The sequence below is a fragment of the Mus caroli genome, unplaced genomic scaffold (assembly GCF_978045245.1).
Source record: "Mus caroli unplaced genomic scaffold, Mus_caroli_1 scaffold_11, whole genome shotgun sequence".
Taxonomy (NCBI): Eukaryota; Metazoa; Chordata; class Mammalia; order Rodentia; family Muridae; genus Mus; species Mus caroli.
Genome location: NW_028227266.1, coordinates 73,899,506 through 73,921,125, shown reverse-complemented (window position 1 = coordinate 73,921,125; position 21,620 = coordinate 73,899,506). Strand labels below are relative to the sequence as shown.

The 21,620-nt window shown below is 47.4% G+C and overlaps 1 protein-coding gene and 1 long non-coding RNA gene across 9 annotated transcripts in view; one reads left to right on the top strand and one right to left on the bottom strand.

Moving 5' to 3' along the window:
• Positions 1-19,754, bottom strand: part of Myo5c (myosin VC) — a 74,362-nt gene extending 54,608 nt beyond the window's left edge. For all 8 annotated transcript variants that reach the window (XM_085844789.1, XM_085844794.1, XM_085844791.1 and 5 more), the window contains exons 1-7: positions 19,613-19,754; positions 8,957-9,067; positions 6,669-6,834; positions 5,518-5,662; positions 1,965-2,121; positions 1,330-1,473; positions 334-415 (exon numbers count right to left, since the gene is read on the bottom strand). In XM_085844789.1, coding sequence (XP_085700915.1) covers positions 334-415; positions 1,330-1,473; positions 1,965-2,121; positions 5,518-5,662; positions 6,669-6,834; positions 8,957-9,067; positions 19,613-19,639 — 832 coding nt within the window. In that variant the 5' untranslated portion in view covers positions 19,640-19,754. The remainder of the gene's footprint in view (positions 1-333; positions 416-1,329; positions 1,474-1,964; positions 2,122-5,517; positions 5,663-6,668; positions 6,835-8,956; positions 9,068-19,612) is intronic.
• On the top strand, positions 8,087-15,630 carry LOC115031898 (uncharacterized). Its single transcript, XR_003837531.1, has 3 exons — positions 8,087-8,195; positions 14,349-14,587; positions 15,555-15,630. It is a non-coding gene; the product is annotated as an uncharacterized LOC115031898 (long non-coding RNA).
• Positions 19,755-21,620: the final 1,866 nt, after the last annotated feature.

Genomic DNA, 21,620 nt, shown 5'->3' with positions numbered 1-21,620 from the left:
ATTTTCTTAATGCATTCATTTCAGGGTCTAAAGACCATCCTATGTTTTTAGACAACATAGTTTGTTTTTTTGTATGTTCGTCTGTTTTTTCAAGACAGGGTTTCCTCTGTGTAGCCTTGGCTGTCCTAGAACTCACTCTGTAGACCAGGCTGGCCTTGGGCCTGCCTCTGCCTCCTAAGTGCTGGGACTAAAGGTGCACACCCAGCTGACAGAGTCAGTTGCTTTTTTGTTTTTGTTTTTGTTTTTTTTAGTTATGCTATAATAAGGAAGAAATTAACTAAAAATTGAAACCCCTTCAGAAAAAGAGACTTTCAGGTGCCTTCAACCACGTACCCAGTTTAAGGTGTTTAAATTCTGACTGCTGTGCGGATGCACAGAGCTGGTAGAAGATGTGGTAATTCCGTTCATTTTCTGACTGTAAAAAAAAAAAATCTCAAATTACCCAAACCCTTTACTAATGAAAATGCCAGGGTTCCAACTAGAGGCCCCTAGATACCAGTCTAGATGGTTGGTTCCTGAGATGGACACCTATGACACCTATGGCCAGCTCACAGCTGGCTGTCCTTGTCCCCGAGCAAGAACTGGGCTCCAGAGATGACCTTCAAGTAGACATCCCAGGAAAATATTATTACATGGAAATATTCTGTGCAAAGGCATGGAGTAATTTTTATAACAGAAAGTTCTGAGATATCATTGGGCTGTTCAAGGTTTCCTGTTGCTCTGGCTAATGCGTTTTAAGAACTGTCTCCATTTTATTCACAGAAAAGCCTTTCACCCCACCCCACCCCAGTACTAATCCCCTTTCTCACCAACAGGATAGTCAGGTTGGAGGCCCTGCCTGCTTCAGTGTTCATGTATGAGAAAGATACGGCAGATTTTTAAACTATAAGGGTTTTCTTTTCTCCCCAGTCCCAAAACAGTAGCCTTTATTCTCAGTTCTCACGAGACCACGTCTATACATCAACTTTTGCTTTTAAAAGAAAGAACAGATAAAGAACCCAAAGAGGAAAGGAAAGCCTGCCAGACTGCATCCTTCTGGCTGCAGACGCCGCAGGTGTCCCAGGAGTCTGAGTATTTGGAGCTAGGGACAAGGAGGTTTAAGACTTTTTAAAAATTATTTTTAAAAAAGATTTATTTACTTATGTATGTATGTGAGAACGCTGTTGTTCTCTTCAGACACACTAGAAGAGAGCATCAGATCCCACCACAGACAGTTGTGAGCCACCATGAGGTTGCTGGGAATTGAACTCATGACCTGTAGAGAAGCAGGCAGTGCTTCTAACCGCTGAGCCATCTCTCCAGCCCCAGTTTAATACCTCCAATTCTCACCTGAAAGACAACTCTGGACTTCTCCAGGAGGTAGGTTCTCATATTGGCGCCAATGATCTGGTTTCTCTCATCAAAGCTGATCTCTGTGTATTTCCCAAACCGACTGCTGTTGTCATTGCGGGTGGTCTTGGCATTTCCAACAGCCTAGAACACACAAGGTTCAGAATCACAGGAGTGTTGACCAGTGACATCCTATGTCACTCAAGGATGCTGGGCAGGTTAGGAGAGAAGCTTGGGGCTGGAGAAGAGCAGCCTGGCTTCCCTGAGTCTGAAGGAGCATGGATTCTGGGCTTCACAGCCCTGGGGTCCATTTCTGCTATCTGTAGAATGCTGTAAAAGTTAGCTTACTTTTTCATGTCTCCTACTTGCAATATGGAAACGTATGTATCTTGCTGTAATGGACTGAATGTGTCTTCCCACACCCAGGATTCTTTTAAAAGTATTTATGTATGTGCGTGACATCATGCACACACAGAACTTGTATCCCTGTTCTTGCCACCCTCATTCCTTGGGTCTTTAAGGGAAGAAGTCTCATCAACAACACAGCTACATGCCCAGAGCCACCTCCCTCCCTGCCCCCATCCCCCTGCACCTCCAGCCCTCAGCATCTCCTTCTTCAGTGGTACTGTGCCTACCTCAGTTATGGGATTGGATGCCAGGACTTTGTCCTCCACGTGGGCATTGTTGCTTGATTTGCTGACGGTAGCGAAGTACCTCATGGCATAGCGTGCAGAGACAGTTTTCCCAGCTCCCGATTCTCCACTCACGATTATGGACTGATTTCTATTGTTCCTAAAAGCAACACACGAGAGATGCACTGAGGTGTACTAAGAAAGCTTAACTTCTCTCCATTAAAAAGGCAACATATCAAGACCTGTCCCTGAAGAGGATGAAAGTAGGAGGTAGAGAGAGGTGGCTTGGCCAGTACGGTGATTTCCTACCATGCATGAAGCCCCGGGATTGACCCTCAGTTCTCCATAAGCTAGGCATGGTGATGCACTGAGGAAGTGGAGGCAGGAGAATTTGAAGTTCAAGGTCATCCTCAGCTATGTAGGATATTAGAGGCCAACCTGGGCTACAAGAGACCTTGTCTTAGAACAAACAAACAGAGAAACAAAAAGGACAATGGCAACAATGACAACAACAAAACAAAAGGCTGTATCGTTTGTCTCTCTATCTTATCTATCTATCTAATCTATCATCTATTTACCTATCTATCTACCTTCTATCTATCTATCTATCTATCTAATCTATCTATCTATCTATCTATCTATCTATCTATCTATCTGATCTACCATCTATTTATCTATCTACTATCTATCTATCTAATCTATTTATCTATCTTCTATCTATCTATCAATCATCTATCTATCTATCTATCTAATTTATCATCTATCTATTTATCTAGCTATCTAATCTATCACCTATCTATTTATCTATCAATCAATCTACCTACCTTTTATCTATCTATCTAATCTATTATCTATTTACCTATCCATCATCTATGTATCTATGTATTTATCTACCAACCTATTATCTATCTATCCATGTATCTATGTACCTATCTATGTATCTATCTATCTAATCTACCATCTATCTATTTATCTATCTACTATCTAATCTATTTATCTATCTTCTATCTATCTATCTATCTATCTAATCTATATATCTATCTACCTACCTTTTATCTATCTATCTATCTATCTATCTATCTATCTATCTATCTATCTATAATCATGTATGTATGTATGTATGTATGTATGCCTAATTTAGAAAATGGGATGTTAGCAAACTGCCCCAGGGGTCCAAATATTCAATGGACTTCCTTCTAGCTTTTTACAATTTGTGGCTACAGAGAACACACAGTGTTTCCTGCTCTGACCTTTGTCCCTTTGTTTTGAGGTCCCCAAGATAATGGCCAAGGTTATCAACCACTAGAAGGGTGTGGCTTTACAGTCAAAACTGTGACTAGGATAAACCATACTGAGGAGATTCAGAGCAAGATCAGCCAAGGGGAGAAGCCATGGTGGGAAGACACAGGAAACCTGTGCAGACTTCCCAATGAGTTTTCTTCGTGTCATAATGGCTATGTTCTCGACTCAGGGAATGGATCTCATGGCCTGTAAGAAGTTCTGTTATCTGGAACCCTCACACCAGGGGCTCTGTGCCTGCCCTCTGCTTCTCGACGGTCTGGGAGTTCAGCCTCCCAGGAGGAGAGCAGGGCCTCAGCATCAAACACGCTGCTTAGACAAAGTGTAAGCTAAGATACAAAGAGCCGAGCTTACAGGAGATAGACTGAATTGCCCCGGAATTGGCCAGGCTCAGACTAGCTTTCCAAAGGGGTTCTCAGGACAGCTTCCTCAAGCCCCAGTAGCAACTTCTGCACATCCTACTGATATTATTTTAAGAGCAACGATTCAAAATATATTTGGGGACATATGTGTTCTATAAGCCTACACACTGTTACATAATGAAGATATTTTAAAAATAATGCTGTAAGCTTTTCAAGCCATAGGAATATGGCGGTATACTGCTGACGTGGGATCAGCACCACTTAGGTGGTAGACGCTGGGTGAACACTTCACATTTGTTATGCCTCTGTTATGCCTCACAAAAGTCCTATGGCACACTTAACAATTTTACATTTGTATGAGTGTGGGATTCTTTGTCATGAAAATTGGCCCCAGGTCACAGTACATAGTCTCCTGTGGTGATGCTGGAGGCCCTAGTCCAGTCCTTTGTTCTCAAAAAGGAGGAAAGGAAGACCCTAGAAAGGTTGCAGACAAGAGTCGCTCAAGAAAGGCAGATGGCTCAGTCCAGCATCAAGCCAGTCCACCACGAGCCCATTTTATCTTCAGTCCATTCATCCCAGTGACACGGATTCAAGCTGGAAACTGACATAGCCCTGCAGTTCCATTGGCCTCATACTGATGATGGTCAAACTGTCATTTCAGACGATGGTCATCAGAATGTCCGTCAGGGGTTTCTGGGAGGTCTTCAGAAGCCAGAAAGTCCCAAAAGTAGGATGCGCTAAGGTTGGGAGCAATCTTACTGCATCTCAGACATCCATCCTTTCTGCCTTCTTGGGAACGTGACCCCTTTGTGAGAGGCTGAGCTACTGGTATAGTCAATGGGTAGGCCAGCCTTATCTGGCCATGTGGGTATGTCCCATGAGCAATGCTGCTCTGTAGGGGCTCTATCATCTGGAGGACAGTCCCTTCTCTTAGTCCGAGTAAAGTAGGGTATGGAGGAGACAGCTTGACCCTGAGGCTATGGGTCTCCCTTAAGGGATGGGGGCAGGCATCATTCAGTCCCTGATGACTTGAAGGAAGTGAAATTTAGCCTCAGGTTGCCCATTAGGCTTCCCTGTAAACCATGTCTTGTTTACTACATCACTATGGCTCCCTTGCTCATAAATGAGCCTGCTAGAGTCTGCCTCGCAGGTGAAGACTATTCAGTCGCTATACCCAGGATTATGAGGCAAGTCTGGAGCCCATGCCTCAGTTTCTTATGCAAGATGGGAAGAATGATAGCAGTACAGTGAGCTTTGCAGGAGTGTGGCAAAACCTGAAGGAGACCGCTGGGTGTGAAAATTCTTTTGCAAGCTGTAAAGTTTTTGACAAATTTAGTATGGTGTTTTTATTCCCCAGCATCCTACAGACAAGGGCAATAGAATGACAAGAGGACAGTCATGGGAGAAATAACTTACACCCAGAATCATGAAGATCTGGGCCCAAACCCCAGCTCTCCCTTTAGCGCACTGCATATGCCAGGTAGCTGGCACTCTAGGGGTTAGGTTACTGTGGAAAGGCATGAATATCACAGGCTGTCCTGAGGGTGCCAAGGTGATGCTTGAAGTGTGAACCCAGTGCTTTTGTTGCAAGAGGATTTTTGTAAAAGTCCAGTAGCAAAATCTACAGGGTCATACAAAAGCGAGGTGAGGGCATCAGGTTAAAATCCAAACCTGTGGCTAGAACCTGTGCTTAGCTGGCAGTGAGGCTGCCTCCTTAAATTGGATCAAAACCAGACCACAAACCACAAACATCTCACGCTGCAGGGTCACTAGGTCCTCCTCCAGCCAAACGGGCTGCAGGGAAACGCAGACCTGACTTCTGAGCTCAAAACAGCTTCCTTTCACTGTGAGGGCTGAGCAGAGGCAGAGAGAGCAGGCAGAGCCGAGGAAACTACCTGGCCATCTGCTTGTAGGCCTCCTCTGCAACTGCAAAGATGTGTGGGTCCATGTCACCCATGTTCTGTCCGCTGTAGGCGTGGATGATGGCATCCCCATATATTGGTAGCTGTTTGTAAGGATTCATGGCCACCAAAATGATTCCTGAGGAAAGAGGTGAAGTGTGGTTAGCAGACTCGCCTGGAGTTTTATCCCAGCCGCTCCTTTGCGGGTGACCTCCCCCTTGAATACACACTTCTTTTTATGTCAAACTTTTGATGCACATAGGTTATGGAACATAATCAAGATGGCTGGCCTTTGGTTTCAGGGACCTCCCCTATCCACGCAGTCAGTGGGCTGGGAGCTTACTGCTCATCCTTCACATGTTACTAGCACTTGGAGACCCGTCTTTGGAGAGTTATTAACACAAAAGAGGTCCTGAGGATTGGGGACCCCACAGAGACTGGCATCTGTACACCTGCTCTGTCTCACATGAGGAAACCCTCACCAGGTGCTTAGGAGGTGCCAGCAGTGCTCTTCAGCCTCCAGAGCCACGAACCAAACTTCTGTTCTCTGTTAGTTACCTAGTCTCAGACATTCTATATTACAGCAACAGAAAATAGAAGAAGACACCCGCCCCCCACAGGCTTTTTCCAGAAGTCCCAGTTCTTTTTTTTTTTTTTTTTTTTTGGTTTGTCGAGACAGGGTTTCTCTGTGTAGCCGTGGCTGTCCTGGAACTCATTATAGACCAGGCTGGCCTCGAACTCAGAAATCCGCCTGCCTCTCCAGTTCTTCACTGAAAGCTTTTGCTTGACGTGGGTCAGGTCACTCAATGCTCTGAATCTCGGTTATCTGACAGTCACCCTCCTTTAAGGCTGTTCTGATGTCTGGGTGGGGTGACACATGGGGAAAAGAACTGCGTTTTTGAAAGTCCCAACGTAAATGTAACAATGACAACAATGTCCCAAGAAGTAATACGTGTGTTGGATGTGGCGAGAGACTCAGACACGAGCCCATGGTGATCTTTCCTCATAGTCCATCTTCGTTCCCACGAGCAGTTCTCCTTTCACAGACACCTCTTTTTACACACACTCTCAACACCCAGCATCGAGAGGTCTCGGGGCACGCAGACGGTAGGCCTGGGGGTGAGGGTGTCGGACTGTATCCTTACCACTGTAGGTGTAGATGAGTTTGGACTCTGCGAAGCGGATTCTGAGATTATGCAGCACTGCAGGCTCGTGGAGGTAGCTGAGGGCTGTGAGGTCATTCTCACCCACCAGGATGTCAGGGTTCCGAAGCGGAGGCAGTGACCCTGGGTCAACAGGGTATTCCAGCTCCTATAAACAAAGACAGACGTAAACTTCTAGAAATAGAGGACCTTCGGTATTTCTGCTACACTGTCTCCTCCTACCCACCTCCCATAGACGCACTTCTCACATTAAAACAACAACACCAAAACCAAAATCAAAACAACCACACCCCACACTTTTTAAGAGGTTATTTGTGTGGGGGTTTATGTGTGTGGATGGTTTGCTAGTGTGTATATGCATGACATTTATGCAGTGCCTGCAGCAGCCACAAGGGGGCGTTGGATTTTTTTTTTCTCCCCTTGGAGCTGTAGTTACAAATGGCTGTGAGTCACCATGTGGGTCCCTGGATTGAACCCTGGTCCTCTACAAGGGCAGCAGGTACTTTTAACCCCTGAGCCATCTCTCCAGACCCCACAACTTTTTTTTTGAGACAAAGTCTTTTACTAGGTAGTCCAAATTGACTTCAAACCCTCTATCCTCCTGTCTCAGAACTGCTGGGATTACAGGTTGAGTGTCACCACACCTGTCTTAGAAACTTTAAGTAGAGGAAAAAGGAAGTAACCTTTATAGGTGACTCAAGGCAATGAAAAACTGGGAGCCAGGGGAACAGATCATTGACTGTGTGTCTTAAAGCAAGTCCCCTTCCTCTACCTGACTCCCCTCTTCTGTGAAGGGGTCCTCAGAGCTGAAGAGGCTGTGATGAAAGGTGGTAGGAAGCCCATGAGCATGCATCCAGTGGCCCTACCCTATGTCTACCATAGAGGCCTTGGGAATGGACACGTGGAAAGATGCTGTTGCTAGGACAACCCAGCCTAAGGTGCTTCATGGCTCTGAAATTGCCAAGTGGGTCCTTAGTTGACACGTTAAAGGGGAGGAGGGAGAGAGGGAGAAAGAGAGAGAGAGAATCAGCTAGCTAGTCATCTCTGGGGGAGGGGAAAACATGAGACTGAGGGATGGAGGCAGGGGTGACATACTCTTCACAAAGCAAGCTTTGTCCTCTGGTACAAGGAAGGGTTAAGGTAAGAGGCACTGGCTGCCTGCCATTCTCTCTGCGTCCCTGGTCAGGGAACAGCCACCTGGAGCCGGCTAATTGCACAAGCAGCTGCTTTCTCAAGTCTTCCCTCCCTAGGCTCAGCTTCCTGAGGTACTTAGGACCCAGTGTGGCATTCAGTTACAGAGAGCTACTGAAGAGCAAGACGCTCTGCAAGATGCCTTGACTTCAGGACCTGTGATGTCACAATGTCATTAGCTCTTTGCTGTGTGTGGAGAGTAAGGGATACAGACTTAGCAAGTGGTGGTGCCTGACCTCAGAGCATGGATCTTTCCTTCTCTGCAACTTCTGAGATCTCAGGAAAGGTCTGATATCCAGGACCAGATGCCCGGAAGTAGTATGTGGCTTGTCTATGTGTATTTGTAAATTCCAGCATTGAACGTTTATAAGGAATTCCCCGCCCACCCCTGAATCCAATGGAGCCACAGAGAGTTGATCCAGCTTTGCATTTAACACTTGAGTCTAACAGCAGCACAAAGTCAGTGTTAGCTATGAACCCAGAGGGGTGGCTTCTTAAAGCTGATAACGAAATCTTTGGCTGCTGATGATCAAAAGACTGGGATGGCCTGTGGCTGTAACTCTGCAGCAGCACAGCCCACTGGAGCATTGGAGGAAGCCCAAGCCTACTTTTTCACCACTGCTGGTTCTGTCTCTGTGCCCTCCACACACCCTCCTAGCCCTTATATAATCTATACACCCTAGACTGGCTTTCTAGCTCTGCAGTCTCCTTCCACACCTCCTACCTCTCCCCGAAAGCTAGCTCCCTCTTCCCATCTGGATCCTGCCTCGGGATCAAACGACTTCCCTCCAAGTTCCTCCTCTGCCCAGGCTGTACTGCGTGAGACCCAGAAACTGCAGCAGCTGATGGCTGAGCACTTGGAACACAGCAGAGGCACATATCTGGAGACGAATCTGGAACCTTGTATAGATGGACAGACCGCTGGTGTGGAGCAGCAGGAAGGCACCCTCAGCCCTAGCTGGCCTTCCTGGATACGGGGCAGGCTCCTTCGCCTGCACTGTCCCTCAGGACCTTCCTTTGATGCCCTGGTGTCATGGCTGTATATGTCATTATCCACTACAGACCGCAGAGGCCCTCACCGTGCCATCCTCCAGCAGAAGTCTGAGGACTCGGTCACCCTCTCTGTAGTCCTTTGCGATTTCAGCCGACTTCCAAACTTCTTCAGGATCTGGGATCCAAACCCTGTTGTACTGACCACAGGATAAGAGAGGTTTAATCTAAACATTTGAAAACTCCAAACACAGATCATTAGATCCCCACAGGAGCAGGATTACATCCGGTCAACTGGATCAACCTGTACATTAAGAAGACTCTCGAGGTTAAGGGATAATTCCATAGGTAATGCGCTTGCCAGATTAAGCACAGGGACCTGTTCAATCCCCAAGTAAGCCAAGTAAGAAGCCAGACAAGATGTTTATAACCCCGGTGATCCCTAAGGTAGGCCAGCCAGCCACCCTAGCCAATCAGTGAGTTCTAGATTCCAGTGAGACCCTGTCTCAACAAATATGGTGACCTCTGGCCTCTATATGTGAACACACACACACACACACCTGCACGCACACCATCATCTCAGAATACTAGCACCTCCTTTTCTGCTGTGAGAAGGTAAATTTTAGTGCATCTACAATGCACCACCAGACTTACCAGCCCTGTCTCCTAGGCAGCCGAGCTTCAAAGCTTCATGACCAGATCATGAAAACTGCAAACTTGGGGTGGGAAGGAAATCTGATGGTTCCCTAATAGGAAGTGGGAAACTTTCTACGAGACTCAGGCAGAGGATTTTTGGCTTCCATTAATAGACTACTTATTTAGTTTCTGGCACCTCCTCTTTTTACCCATAAAATGGCACACACTTCACTTTACACGGGTGCTAGGAGGCTAAGAATAGGTACCGGGAAGCATTTGGGGCTGAATATGTGGCTTTGATGGTGCTGTCTAGCATGGTTGAAGCCTTGGGTTGTACCCTCAGGACTGAATGAATACACAAGACACAATGGTGCATACATACAATCATAACACTCAGGTGGGGGAAGTCAGGACTTTAGGGTCATTCATAGATATATATGGAGTTCAAGGCCACCCTGGGATACATGGGGCCCTATTTCTAAAACAAGACAAGCAAATTAAAGAAAACAAGCAAATTAAGGCACTCCGTAAAATACTAAAGAAGTACCATTACAGAGGCATTATCTCAGACTGTTCTTGTTTTGAAACAGGGTCTTAGCCTGTTTTCCAGGCTGGCCTGAAACTGGCAATCTCCTGCCCCAGCCTTCTGAGAGCTGGGATTACAGTTACAGCCATCACACTTGGCTACTGCTCAGTTATTACTGCTGTACATTGGCAGCAGCCAAGGATTTCCACCTTGGGGACGGCAGAAGCCCCTCGGCACCTGCTCAGCTCTCTTTGAAGCAGGCAGCTGGTGAGCTCCTGTCAGTGCTGTGAAGCAGGTCCTAGTGTGCTCCTAAACTGTGTCCCTCCAGAATCCCTGCATCATTGCAGTCCTGACCCCTGATGTGACTGTGTTTGAAGACTGGGGCCTCAGAGGTCACCGAGGGTAAATGAAGTCCTGTGACAGGATGGGATTATAGAAACATTGGCCTTATAAGAAGAGTCATGGCAGGGCTAGCAAGATGGCTCAGTGGATAAAGGTGTTTGCCACCAGGCCTGGCAGCTTGAGTTCCATCTCTGGGATCTAGGTGGTAAAAGGAGAGAATCAATTCTGAAGTCTTTTTCTGACTTGTGCCTGTGCACCATGGCACACACGCAGCCTCCGATAATTGAATGAATGTAATTTTTAAAAAAGGAGATAGGACAAAGTACTAGTGTAGGCTCCCAATCCTACAGGAGAGCCCACTGCGCTGGAAAACAGGTAGGCAAACAGGAGCACGAACTGGAGACCCTCACACAGAGACACTGTGCAGTACCACGAACAGCGATAAGAACCCCAACTAAGACAATCTCTATCCTTCCCTGTGGCAGATCGACTTTCTGAAGGTGATTGTAAGGATTTCAGAACCTAGGGGCTGGGCGACGCCACTCAGGAAAAGTGCTTGCCTTGCAAAGCAGTGCTGTGCTCTCTGCTGCTGTAATAAAACACGGGCCAAAAGCAAGCTGGGGAGGAAAAGCTTGATTGGCTCATACATCCTGACCATAGTCTATCGTTAAGAGAAGCCAAGGCAGGAACTCAAACAGGGCAGGAACCTGGAGGCAGAAACCAAAGCAGAAGCCATGAAGGGGTCCTGCTTACTGGCTTGCTGCCTATGGCTTGCTCAGCCTGCTTTCTTATAGAGCCCAGGGCCACCTTACGAGGTTAATCCTGTCCACAATGGGTTAGGCCCTCCCACATTGGTCATTAATCAAGAAGATGCCCACACAGACTTGCCTAGTGGCCATTCTAATGGAGATATTTCCCCAACTGATGTTCCTTCTTCCCATGTGAACCTGGGAAAAAATTCTAAAAATTCTAACCAAGACACCTTGTAATCCTGAAGATCTGCATATAGCTCCAAAAACCTACATAAAAAAGCTAGGCATTGTGGTTTATACTCTGTGGCGGTCTGAATGAGAATCGCCCTCGTAGACTCATATATTTGAATGCTTAGTTGCCAGTTAGCGGAACCGTTTGGGGAGGATTATGAGGTGTGGCCCTGTTGGAGTAGGTTTGACCTTGTTGAAGAAGATGTGTCACTGGGAGTGGGCTTTGAAGTTCTAAAAGCTCATTCCTAGTCCAGTGTCTTTCTCTCTGTCTGGTGCCTGTGGGTCAGGATGAAAAGCTCCCAGCTACTGTTCAAACACTATGCTTGTCTGCCTTCTGCTATGATGGCCATGAACTCACCTCTAAAACTGTAAGCTTGGCCCCAGTTGAATGCTTCCATTTATACAAGTTACCTTGGTTAGACCGTCTCATCATAGCTATAGAACAGTGACTAAGACATGTTCATAATCCTGAGCTTGGAGTGGAGGTGGGGCGGAGACAGGTAGATCCACACACACACTCACACACTCACACACTCACACACACACACACAATGCAGACTCCTGGGGCAGCAGCTAACTGTCAAGCCTTCAAGATGACATTCTGCTCGTCTGCATGTGTAGCCAGTCCTTGAGTCTGTATTTACACCACACACATTCTGGGTTTGGGGGACAAATAGAAACAGCCATGTCTTTTGCGAACCTCTATTTCTTCCTAACCCTGAGGGCAAAGTTTATGACTACAGAAAATACTCCCTTCAGTGAAGTGATCATATCTTCGACACAGTCAAGATTTTCAGTTACAAAGCAAGTTAGGGGCGGGGGAAGCTGGCTCAGTGGTTAAGAACATTTGTTGCTCTCATAGGTGACTAGGGTTTCATTTTCAGCACCCAAAGCAGGATGCTCACAACAGATTCCAAGGCATTTGATGCCCTCTTCTGGCCTATATTGGCACCTGTATATAGCTACTACTTGCATATATCACATACAGGTACACACATGTACACATAGGAAAATATGTAAACCTTAAACAAAACAAATTCTGAACAATCAAATTATGAGACGGTCTCTTTGCAGCAGTGTAAGTCAGGCTGGCCAGCGTTTGAGCTTCTGCGAAGTTTCCCTTCTCTATCTCCCATCTCCCTGTAGGGTGTGGTAACTTTACATGGCCTCTGCTTTTACACATGCTTTGGAGAACCGAATCCCACTGTGAGGCTCACATGACAAATGCTTTAACCACTGAGCCAACTCTCCAGCCCGAACTCTATATTTTGATAGAGTTTGTACCTGGCACCGGTCCTAAACTCTCTGGAAACCGGACAAAAGGTTGAGATTTATATATTTTACCAGCTGTGTATTGTATTTAATGGACTGAACAAATGTGAGAGCGGTTAGTAGACACCTACTCAAGTATATAGAGGGTGTGTTGGGGCCCCCTGTTACTCAGAGTGCTTTAGGAAACTCCATGAACTGCAGGCAGGATGGAAGGCTAGAGGACGGACAGACATGCCAAAGAACAACAGAGGAAATAGTCACACTGGAATTGGGATTGGAGATAGAGCCTTCTTATAGAGCTCCTCTACGGTCTTTAAGCTCATGAGCCTCAAGAGGTGGTTGGAGGAAACGTAGAACAGGAAAAGAAAGAAGTCTAGGACATCCATACTAGACAGGCTGGGCAAGGGTTGTTATCTATTAGCTAACATAAAACGTCTTGATTCACAGACAGTCATCAAACATTGATCATGACTAAGTCATCCAAGTAGATTTAATCCTTGGTAGACTGTAAGCAAAGGAGCTTGATTAGATGTAAAACTGGAATAGGGAAGCTTGGAGAGAAGGAGAGAGAGACTGAGAGAAAGGAAAGAGAGGTGGAGGGGAGAAGGCGGGAGAGACATGGGAGGGAGGGGGAGGGAAGGAAGAAGGGAGGGAGAGAGAGAATGAATATGAGAATGGAGGACTAACCTATTCCAACAGGCAATCAGGCAGTGACCCAGACCTGCATGGAGCCCTGCACACATAGACCCGCCTCTTAGATATACCCACACCCACCACATGCATCCTTGTCATCATGACACACATCTCCTACCTCAGGTCTGCTACTAGAAGTGTTTGCCTATCCCAGGTGGAGCCTGGGAAACCCCACAGAAGTAGGGGTGGGGGTGAGGATTGCAGGAACCAGAGGCATAGAGGGCACCACAGTCCCCTGGATGAACTAAGCAGGGCTCATAGGGGCTCACAAAGGCTGAAGTGACAATCATGGATGCTGTATGGGTCTGAGGGAGGTCCTCTGAATATATGTGATGGTTGTGTACCTTGGGTGTTCTTGTGGGATCCCTAACAGTGGGAGTGTGGGTGTCTCTGACTCTTGCCTGCTCTTAGAACCCTTTTTCTCCTCCTGGGTTGACACCTCCAGACTTGATATGAGGGTTTGTCACTGTGATTTGTTAAGCCATGCTCTGTGTATATCTGTGGAAGATCTGCGTTTTTTTTTTTTTTGTCTTTTTATTTTTTATTTTTTTTAAGGTTAATGGAGGAGGAGTGGATCTTGGGGAAAGAAGTGTGGGGGCAGGGCTGGGAGGAATGGAGAGAGGGTCAACTGCAGTTGGGATATAATATGTGAGAAAAGAATAGACGAAAATAAGATTTCCAAAAGAAAAAAAAGAGAGAGAGAAATGTTTGTTTATAGCCAAACAAACCTCAAATTATCAATACACAATATCCCAGGGTAATAAGAATTGGCCATTATAAAATTTCAGAGCTAAAAGTATCCTTGTAACGATCTACTGTGATCTGTCTGTCAAGTTTATAACGGAAGATAGTTTGTTTCAGACGCTGTGTGAATCAGGAGGTTGAGGTGTTCAGACAGACAGGAGCCCTGCTGGAGGGTGAGCTCCTTTAGGTCCAAACTTTCAGAGGAACCCGGGGCTCTGGGGGCTACTAAGCAATCCCTGAGCTGGCCAGTGCTTTTGTTTTACTGATGTTTCAATTCAAACCCAGACAGGCCAAGAACACACCAGAGAATCTTAAAGGACCAAAGACTCCAGGAGCGCGCCTGTGACTTCTGCCTTGAAGTGTGGGTGGCTCTGAGGATGACCCTGAGAAGCTACCTGCCTGACTGTCCAGTGTTCTCCTAGCGACCTCGGGATTCATTTCAGCTACAAGTTTCATTCAGTGGCCGGCGGTGTTAAAATGCACATGGCCACTCTCCTCTTCTTTGCTGCACCTCTGCATCCCAGGTAACCATGCCAACTGGTCCTACTGTCCCGGTCCATCCCCTGCCTGCGATCCAGAGTCCTGCACTGAAACCTAGCCTGCTGAGCAAACACTCCAGTTTACTCAGCTCCATGGACAGTGCCCTCCTTCCTCACATTCCTCTATCCATAAGGCAACACTTTAACCCACAGTGAGAGCTAACTGAAGCATTTAGACAAATATGCACAAGCTGTGTAAACAGAGTGACCAACTCTCACATGATTCCTGTATGCTTCTGGCCTGTGAGACAGAAGCCTACATCCTGGAATGGCCAGCCAAGCTTGCCACAGGGCCGAGAGCCAAAAGGCTGCCTCTAGGCCTTTGCTGGGCTTCCTCACTAAGAGGCCTAGAGAATGCAAGAAAGCTAGGACCAGAGAGCCTTGAGGGAGCAATAGGGGCTCAAGGTTATGCTGGATCCTCCCAGGACATAATCACCAGGGAGTTGTGGCCCACCTGTCTGAGGGGCTGCTGGCATTTACCATGAACATGGCCTGAAGGCAGACACGGAGCCTTCTCTTGGCTGTACTTCCTGGATTGGAATCTCCATGCTCAGGGCACGTGAGCCAAACAGGTGACATCATGCCTCTGTTTTCTTCCTCTTCACTCATTCCTTGTAGGCCCCTCCCTGAGATCTCTGTCCCTTCCACGTGATGAACTGTTTCTAGAGAGTTCTAGTTACTTTCCCAGCTGCCCCAGCGCCTGCCTCTTTGAGCCCACAGCCAAGATCTTTTAATGGATCTCAAGATTGCATTTCCAAATACCTTCAGACACCAGACCAAAAAGTCCTTGGCAATTCACAGTCCTAGTTCAAAGGGTGATGCTGCTTGGGTAAAGGTATCTGTGTGTGCCCAGCTGATGCGGGACGCTGAGGGGTGGATGAGGCCGACTGCCGATGGCATTTTGGATTCTTGGACCTGTCTTCATTTTTTACTTTTTGAACTACCCATATAGATCAAACAATGGTGACTCTAACTTTTTAACGAGTTCCTCACGGGTCTACAGCTATGCCATCCTGGTATTCCCAATCTCTCCGGTGAATTCTTCATGTTCAAGCAAGACAGGTACAAATTAAATGACTGTACCTTTCTGGGCAAAGCATAGGCCAGCTCTGCTAAAAACCAAATAGCCCAGGAGGTTGGAGCCTGCAGGCCCACAGGCCCCTGATGAGCAACTGAGACAAGGTGACATGCCCAGTGGAGGGGCTGATTGGAGAAGGGCCTGGGATAGCTTTTGCTCCTCCCACCTTTCTCAGCAGTGACCAAGCATGTCCAAGTTTGGGGCTCTTGTTCTATATAGGCCTTTCCCGTGCTACTGTGAAGTTCTGAGACAATGTTTGCATGTTTCCCTGACCTTCACCTTGTGGGTGGGGCCTGTAACCTTCACCTTGTGGATAGAGACTTGTGACTGGCTTTTCTCTCTCTTGCTGGACACTGGGGTTGTTTCTATAGTTACTATATGTAGCTAGAAAACAGATGGACTTTCCATGAGTCCTTTGTGTGGGAAACAGCTTAGATTCCTTGAAGATGTCAAAGATGGGGCCCAGGTCAAGGCATTGAGAGGCAGGTTGCATTACGGATCCGACTGTGTCAGGACCGTGTAACCTTAGACAACTTCCTTGATCTGAGTGCCGCCTAGAATGGGATGTGAAGGTTTAATGCATAGATTTTTTTTTTCTAGACTACTTCAGATCAAAAGAAGTTTCTGAGGATGATGTCTGGTGCATAGAAATATTCGTGCAAGATTAAAAATAACCATCCTGCCCACCGCTGTGGCTGTAAATAGAATTTCCCGTTCCTGCATGTGTGCACAGAGCAAGCATTTAAAGTGTTCTCACTATGCCCTGCTCTTTACAAGCTAGCAGTCCGCAGAGGAGTCTCCAAATTGACCATGTTAATAGTGTACCAGGTCTGGACGGAGGGCTGGCCAAGGACTTCTCAGGGTCTGCTCGGGTGGAATCTGAGTGGTGTGCTTGCTCCTGAATGATGCAGTGTGCTGAGCCAGCAGGCCAAGCTATGAAGAATAAGCAAGCTGCCTAGCAGGGTATGAGCCAGCTAGGAGAAGTGGCAGGGGCTAGATGAGGATGCAGAGTCAGGCCTGTTGGCATTTAGTCTAGGCTCTGCCCCACAGTTACCTTGCAACAGCCAGGTGTGCCTGACTCGCTATAAAAGAGGCTGCTTGCCCCCTCCCCCCCCACTGCTTCTACTCCCTCAGCTGCCCTCCCCATGCCCTGAATAAACTCCATTCTATACTATATCATCATGTATATTATAGGACCACCTTCATGGGGAAAGGACGCCACAGCATGGACCTGCGGAGGCACCCCCTTCCCCGACACCTGACTGCACCTCCACCAAACATATTCCCTCTCTCCTCATATTTTTATAAAACACAATAGGGCCCTTATGGCTGGGTTGGGATTTGAGAGGGACAAAACCCAGGTTTTAAGTGGGGATTGGTCAGACCAGTTTTTTTCGAAGGGATTTCAAGTAATCCTGCTCTGACAGGTGGGTTGCTCTGCACTTCCTGCACCCTGACCTCTCTCAGGAGTCCCCTCTCCCTCTGGGAACCTCTCTTCCTGGTACTTCCCGGCCCTTCAGGCTCCTCCTGGCTCACCTGGGATTGGCTGCTGCTCTCTGGGTATGCAGACACTCCTCTGTCCTGGCCTTGCCCCTCTTTCCTCTCACAGTGGGGTGCTCCTGCCACGGTTTCGGGACCACAGATGGGTCAAGGGCTCCCCTCTGAGGGCTGAGCTCATTCCCACGCTGTGCACGCCCCACCCATTTTCCCTGTGTCCCCTCACCACTTCAACACAACGCTGGTTAAAACTAAAGGAGCTTCATGACCTCTCTCAGGAACACTTCCTTCTCCTAATGGCTCTCCTGCCGCTCTTTCACACCCTGTTCTCAATCACACAGACGCCAGGTCATCCTTGGCGTGTCCCTTGTTCCGATATTCCCAGGCCAGTTTCTCCTTTGCTGTCTCCAGCCTCCCTCCGTGTCTAGGGTCTCTCCTGATCCCCGAATGCCTGGGATCCCGAGGAAGCAGCTCACCTAGCTGCTAAACTACCACCGGATCCCTCTGTTTCCACCCAAAACCTCCATCTTTGCCAAGTGACCCTCTGCTCCAGCTCTGTCTCCCTCTCACACTCTCTTAGGCCTCACGAGACAACTGCTTGCCATTTCTCAAGTCAAAGAACCAGAAAATACCTTGGCAGGCAAAACAATTCCAGAACAAAACACCTTTCTCTCTGCTCCCCCTCCCCCCCCTCCACCTCTGCACATCCTTCCCACCCCCAACAAAGTTTCTTCCTACAGAAAAATCTGGACACCATCATCCCCCCACCATTCCACAATATCCTAACTTATTTTTGAAAAAAAGTGTTGTTTCTTAGCCCTAGCTGCCTGGAACTCACTCTGTAGCCCAGGCTAACCTCAAACCCAAGGCAATTAATTCTCTTGCCTCAGCCTCCTGAGTGCTGAGATTATAGGCAAGTAACACAGATACAGGGAAGTATACCTGTGTATTTTTGCTTTAAGAAAAATTGTTACTCAAAACAGGTCGGTGATCAGCCACCTGTCCCCAAAGATACCCAACAAGGAAGGCAGGGTTCATTAAAGATTCCCCTCCCCCTTCCTGATAATCACATGAAGACTTAGAAACATTTAGGTCACCTGGTGGTTCACACTGTCTCTAGTAACATCTTCTAGATGAGGGGCTGAGCTTCGTGGTAGAATGCTTGCCCAGAAAGCACAAGGCCCTTGGTTCGGTCCCCAGCTTGAGACTGGGATAAAGTGCAGAATTGGTCAGCATCAGAGGGATTTCCTCTTTGTTTGATGTGTACTTGTAATTTATTCATTAAACAAAGTAGAAGAAAATCTTCCTCCAACCCCGACGGAAAGATAAGCGTGACAAGGATCTTTTACGATACAGAGATGGTGAAAGTGCCTTTTAAATATAAGGCAGAAAGATGGGAGAGGTGGGGTATGTCTGTAATACCATCGCTATTGTGACTGAGGCAAGATCTCCGAGAGTCTGAAGTCAGCCTGAGCTATGGACGGAGAGCCATTCCAACCAGGGACACAAAGCAAGAACCTCTCTTAAAAACTTGGTGGAGCATGGACCTTTAATCGCAGCACTCTGGAGGCAGAGGCAGACAAAACTCTGTGAGTTTGAAGCCAGCCTGATTTCCAGCCAGTAGTGATGTCCAGGCTACCTGGGGTGACACAGAGAGACACAGTCTCAACAAACAAAACCCCAAACTAAACAATACCTCCCTTCCCCACCACCCCCTCCATCACCCGCCAATTAAGCTAAGATGCACGCACCTCTGTGTGTGTGTGTGTGTGTGTGTGTGTGTGTGTGTGTGTGTGTAAATGTTCTAACAGAATCCATTCTAGTCCCATCTGTCAGAATTTGAAGGGTCTAAATTCCCCTACGAGAGTGTAGCAGGTTATGGCTCTTTTTAAAAGCGTCAATTATTTTCTCACTTTTTTTCCTGGGTGAGGATGAAGCTCTTCGCTTCTGGAAGTTTTCCAGAATGCGTGTGCTCCCGGTCAGGCCTGTCTGAGGTGCTTTCTGAAGTAATGCACCCTTACACTGGTTAAAACGAGCCCAACAGCACCCGGGGCCTGGGACACTGGGCTGCTGGTTCGTGTGCTCAGATCGGGCAACTCCAGGTGGATCCCCCGAGTGTCTTCCTTCGCCTGCACAGGGAAGCGCACCAGCATTCTAGAAAACACCGCCAATCTTGCCGGAGTCCTCCAGACTCCGAGGGCCTGGAAGGTTACAAAGTTTGTGGTGCCGGATCGAAGCTCCTGCCCACTTCGGGACTCAGATTCCATCAGTGGAGGAACGAAGGGTCTGGGTGATCTAGCTACCCGGCGTGGGGACAGCAGCCCTCCGTTGCTTGTGCCCAACCACAGGGGGCCGGAGCGGAGCTGGCAGCTGCTCCCGGCCTCCGCTCATCTACCCGTCTGGGCAGGTGCACAGGTGCGTCCCCGCGCCCCTACCTGCGCATAGAGCTCGGCCACCGCCATGGACCTCCTTTTGCTGCTGTTGCTGCAGGGGACCGTGCGCGCCCAGGCAGTCAGCGCCTGGCCATCTTGTGCAGAAGTTTTCCCGAGTGCCACGGCTCCCTTCCCCCGGAGGGCTCTGGCGCCCGGACTGGGGTTGGCGGCGGGGTGAGGGTTAGCAGCGGGATTGGTGCTCGCGGGCAGCCCGCGTTGCCATTGGCCGGGTCCAGGTAACAGGTCAAAGAAACCTCCAGGGGTCCCGCCCAAGTTCCCGCTCCCTTACAGCAGCCAGCAGCAGCAAAGAAAAACCAAAGAATCAGAGAGCTAACAGAACTTCTAAATTGAGGAAGGGGTCGGATAAAAGAAAAAAAGTCGTTGTCCTGCGAACATTTTATATGCCATGGAAAGTAAGATACGGATCAAAGAAAATGCACCCAGAGATTACGCTAGTAAAAACCTTGTTTGACCTTTATGGCGAGCTTGCTTCTACCTCTCTTAAAGGACACACAGGAGGGCTGAATAAGTACGGGCCTTTTGGACGGATGTGAATATTTAACATTCAAAAGGTGTTGATGTCACCAAAATTAATACATAGGTCCAGGACACTGGGTTAAAAATCCTGGCAGCATGTTTGCGAACTGACGTTATTTTTATATTTTATTTGGGTTAGAAGTACTTGAACAGCTAAGACTATTTTCACCACAAAGAGAAAAGGGATCCTATCCTGCTGGCCTTCCTTGGGAGCTGCCCATTTTCTTTCTTTTTTTTTTTTTTAAAGATGTATTTATTTTACTTATATGAGTAGACTATAGCTGTCTCTAGATATTCCAGAAGAGGGCCTCAGATCCCATTACAGATGGTTGTGAGCCACCATGGAGTTGCTGGGAATTGAACTCGGGACCCTTGGAAGAGAGGTCAACGCTCTTAACCACTCACTAAGCCTTCTCTCTAGCCCTGGTCCTTGTTATTTTAAAGCCAGAATCTCTCACTGGCATCTGGGGTTCACTGAGTTAGGCTGACCCAGGAGCCCCAGAACTCCTAGTGTTTCTGTCTCCTCTGGTTTTACAGCACCCACAACACCTGGCTTTTAAAATGTAGATTCTGGGGGTTGAAGGCCCACCCTCAGGCTTGCACTGCAAGTACTTTATAGGTTAAGCTACTGCCCCAGCCCTGCCCTGCCACATATTCATGGGAAAAACAAACTACAGTCATTAAAACAGTGGGCTAGTCATATGAGAATGGGTGCGAGGGTAATGGAGTCTAATGGAGTCTGTTCATAGAGCCCCACACTGTGAGACAGAAAAACCGCAAAAGTAGACCCATGACAAGTGCTGAATAAAAAACAAAATAAGGATTCATGTCAGAAATGATAAATGACCAGGCCAGGTGGGCAGTGAGGGAGGTTCTAGCCCCAGGGGACTGAAGCAGGAGAACCAAGCTTGATAACAGCCCAGCTGGTTTTGTTCTTATTTGATATGGTGCGTCACAATAAAAATTTTTTTGAATAGGCTGTTTTATTAATTTGTGAATGGATATATATTTCAGACTGGGGACTCATTAGGTTGTCACTCTGTCCTTAAACTCAAAATTCTCCTGCTTCATCCTTCTAAGCATCTGAGATTATAGGTACATACCACAGAGCCTGACAGGTTTTCTGTTTGTTTGTTTGTTTGTTTTTAAAATTTAAGCTTTCTTTGACTTCTGGGTAGGCCCACTTGACTGGGGTGTATGGTCCTCATTGTAGTTATTATTATTACTAAATTTATTGATTTGATGTGTGATGTCCTGTTAGGGGCTCTGGCTCCTTGGAAAAGGTGTGATAGCTTTGTCTGTGCTGTGTTCTGTTTGACCTTTGAGTGTTAGGAAATGTGTGCTTCTCTCACTCTCCCTCTCTCTCTTTAAAGTTAGAATGTTTTTTCTTATCTATCTATCATTTTACTTGTGTATGTGTGCTCTATCTGCATATACACCTGTGTTCCAGAAGAGGTCATCAGATGGTTGTGAG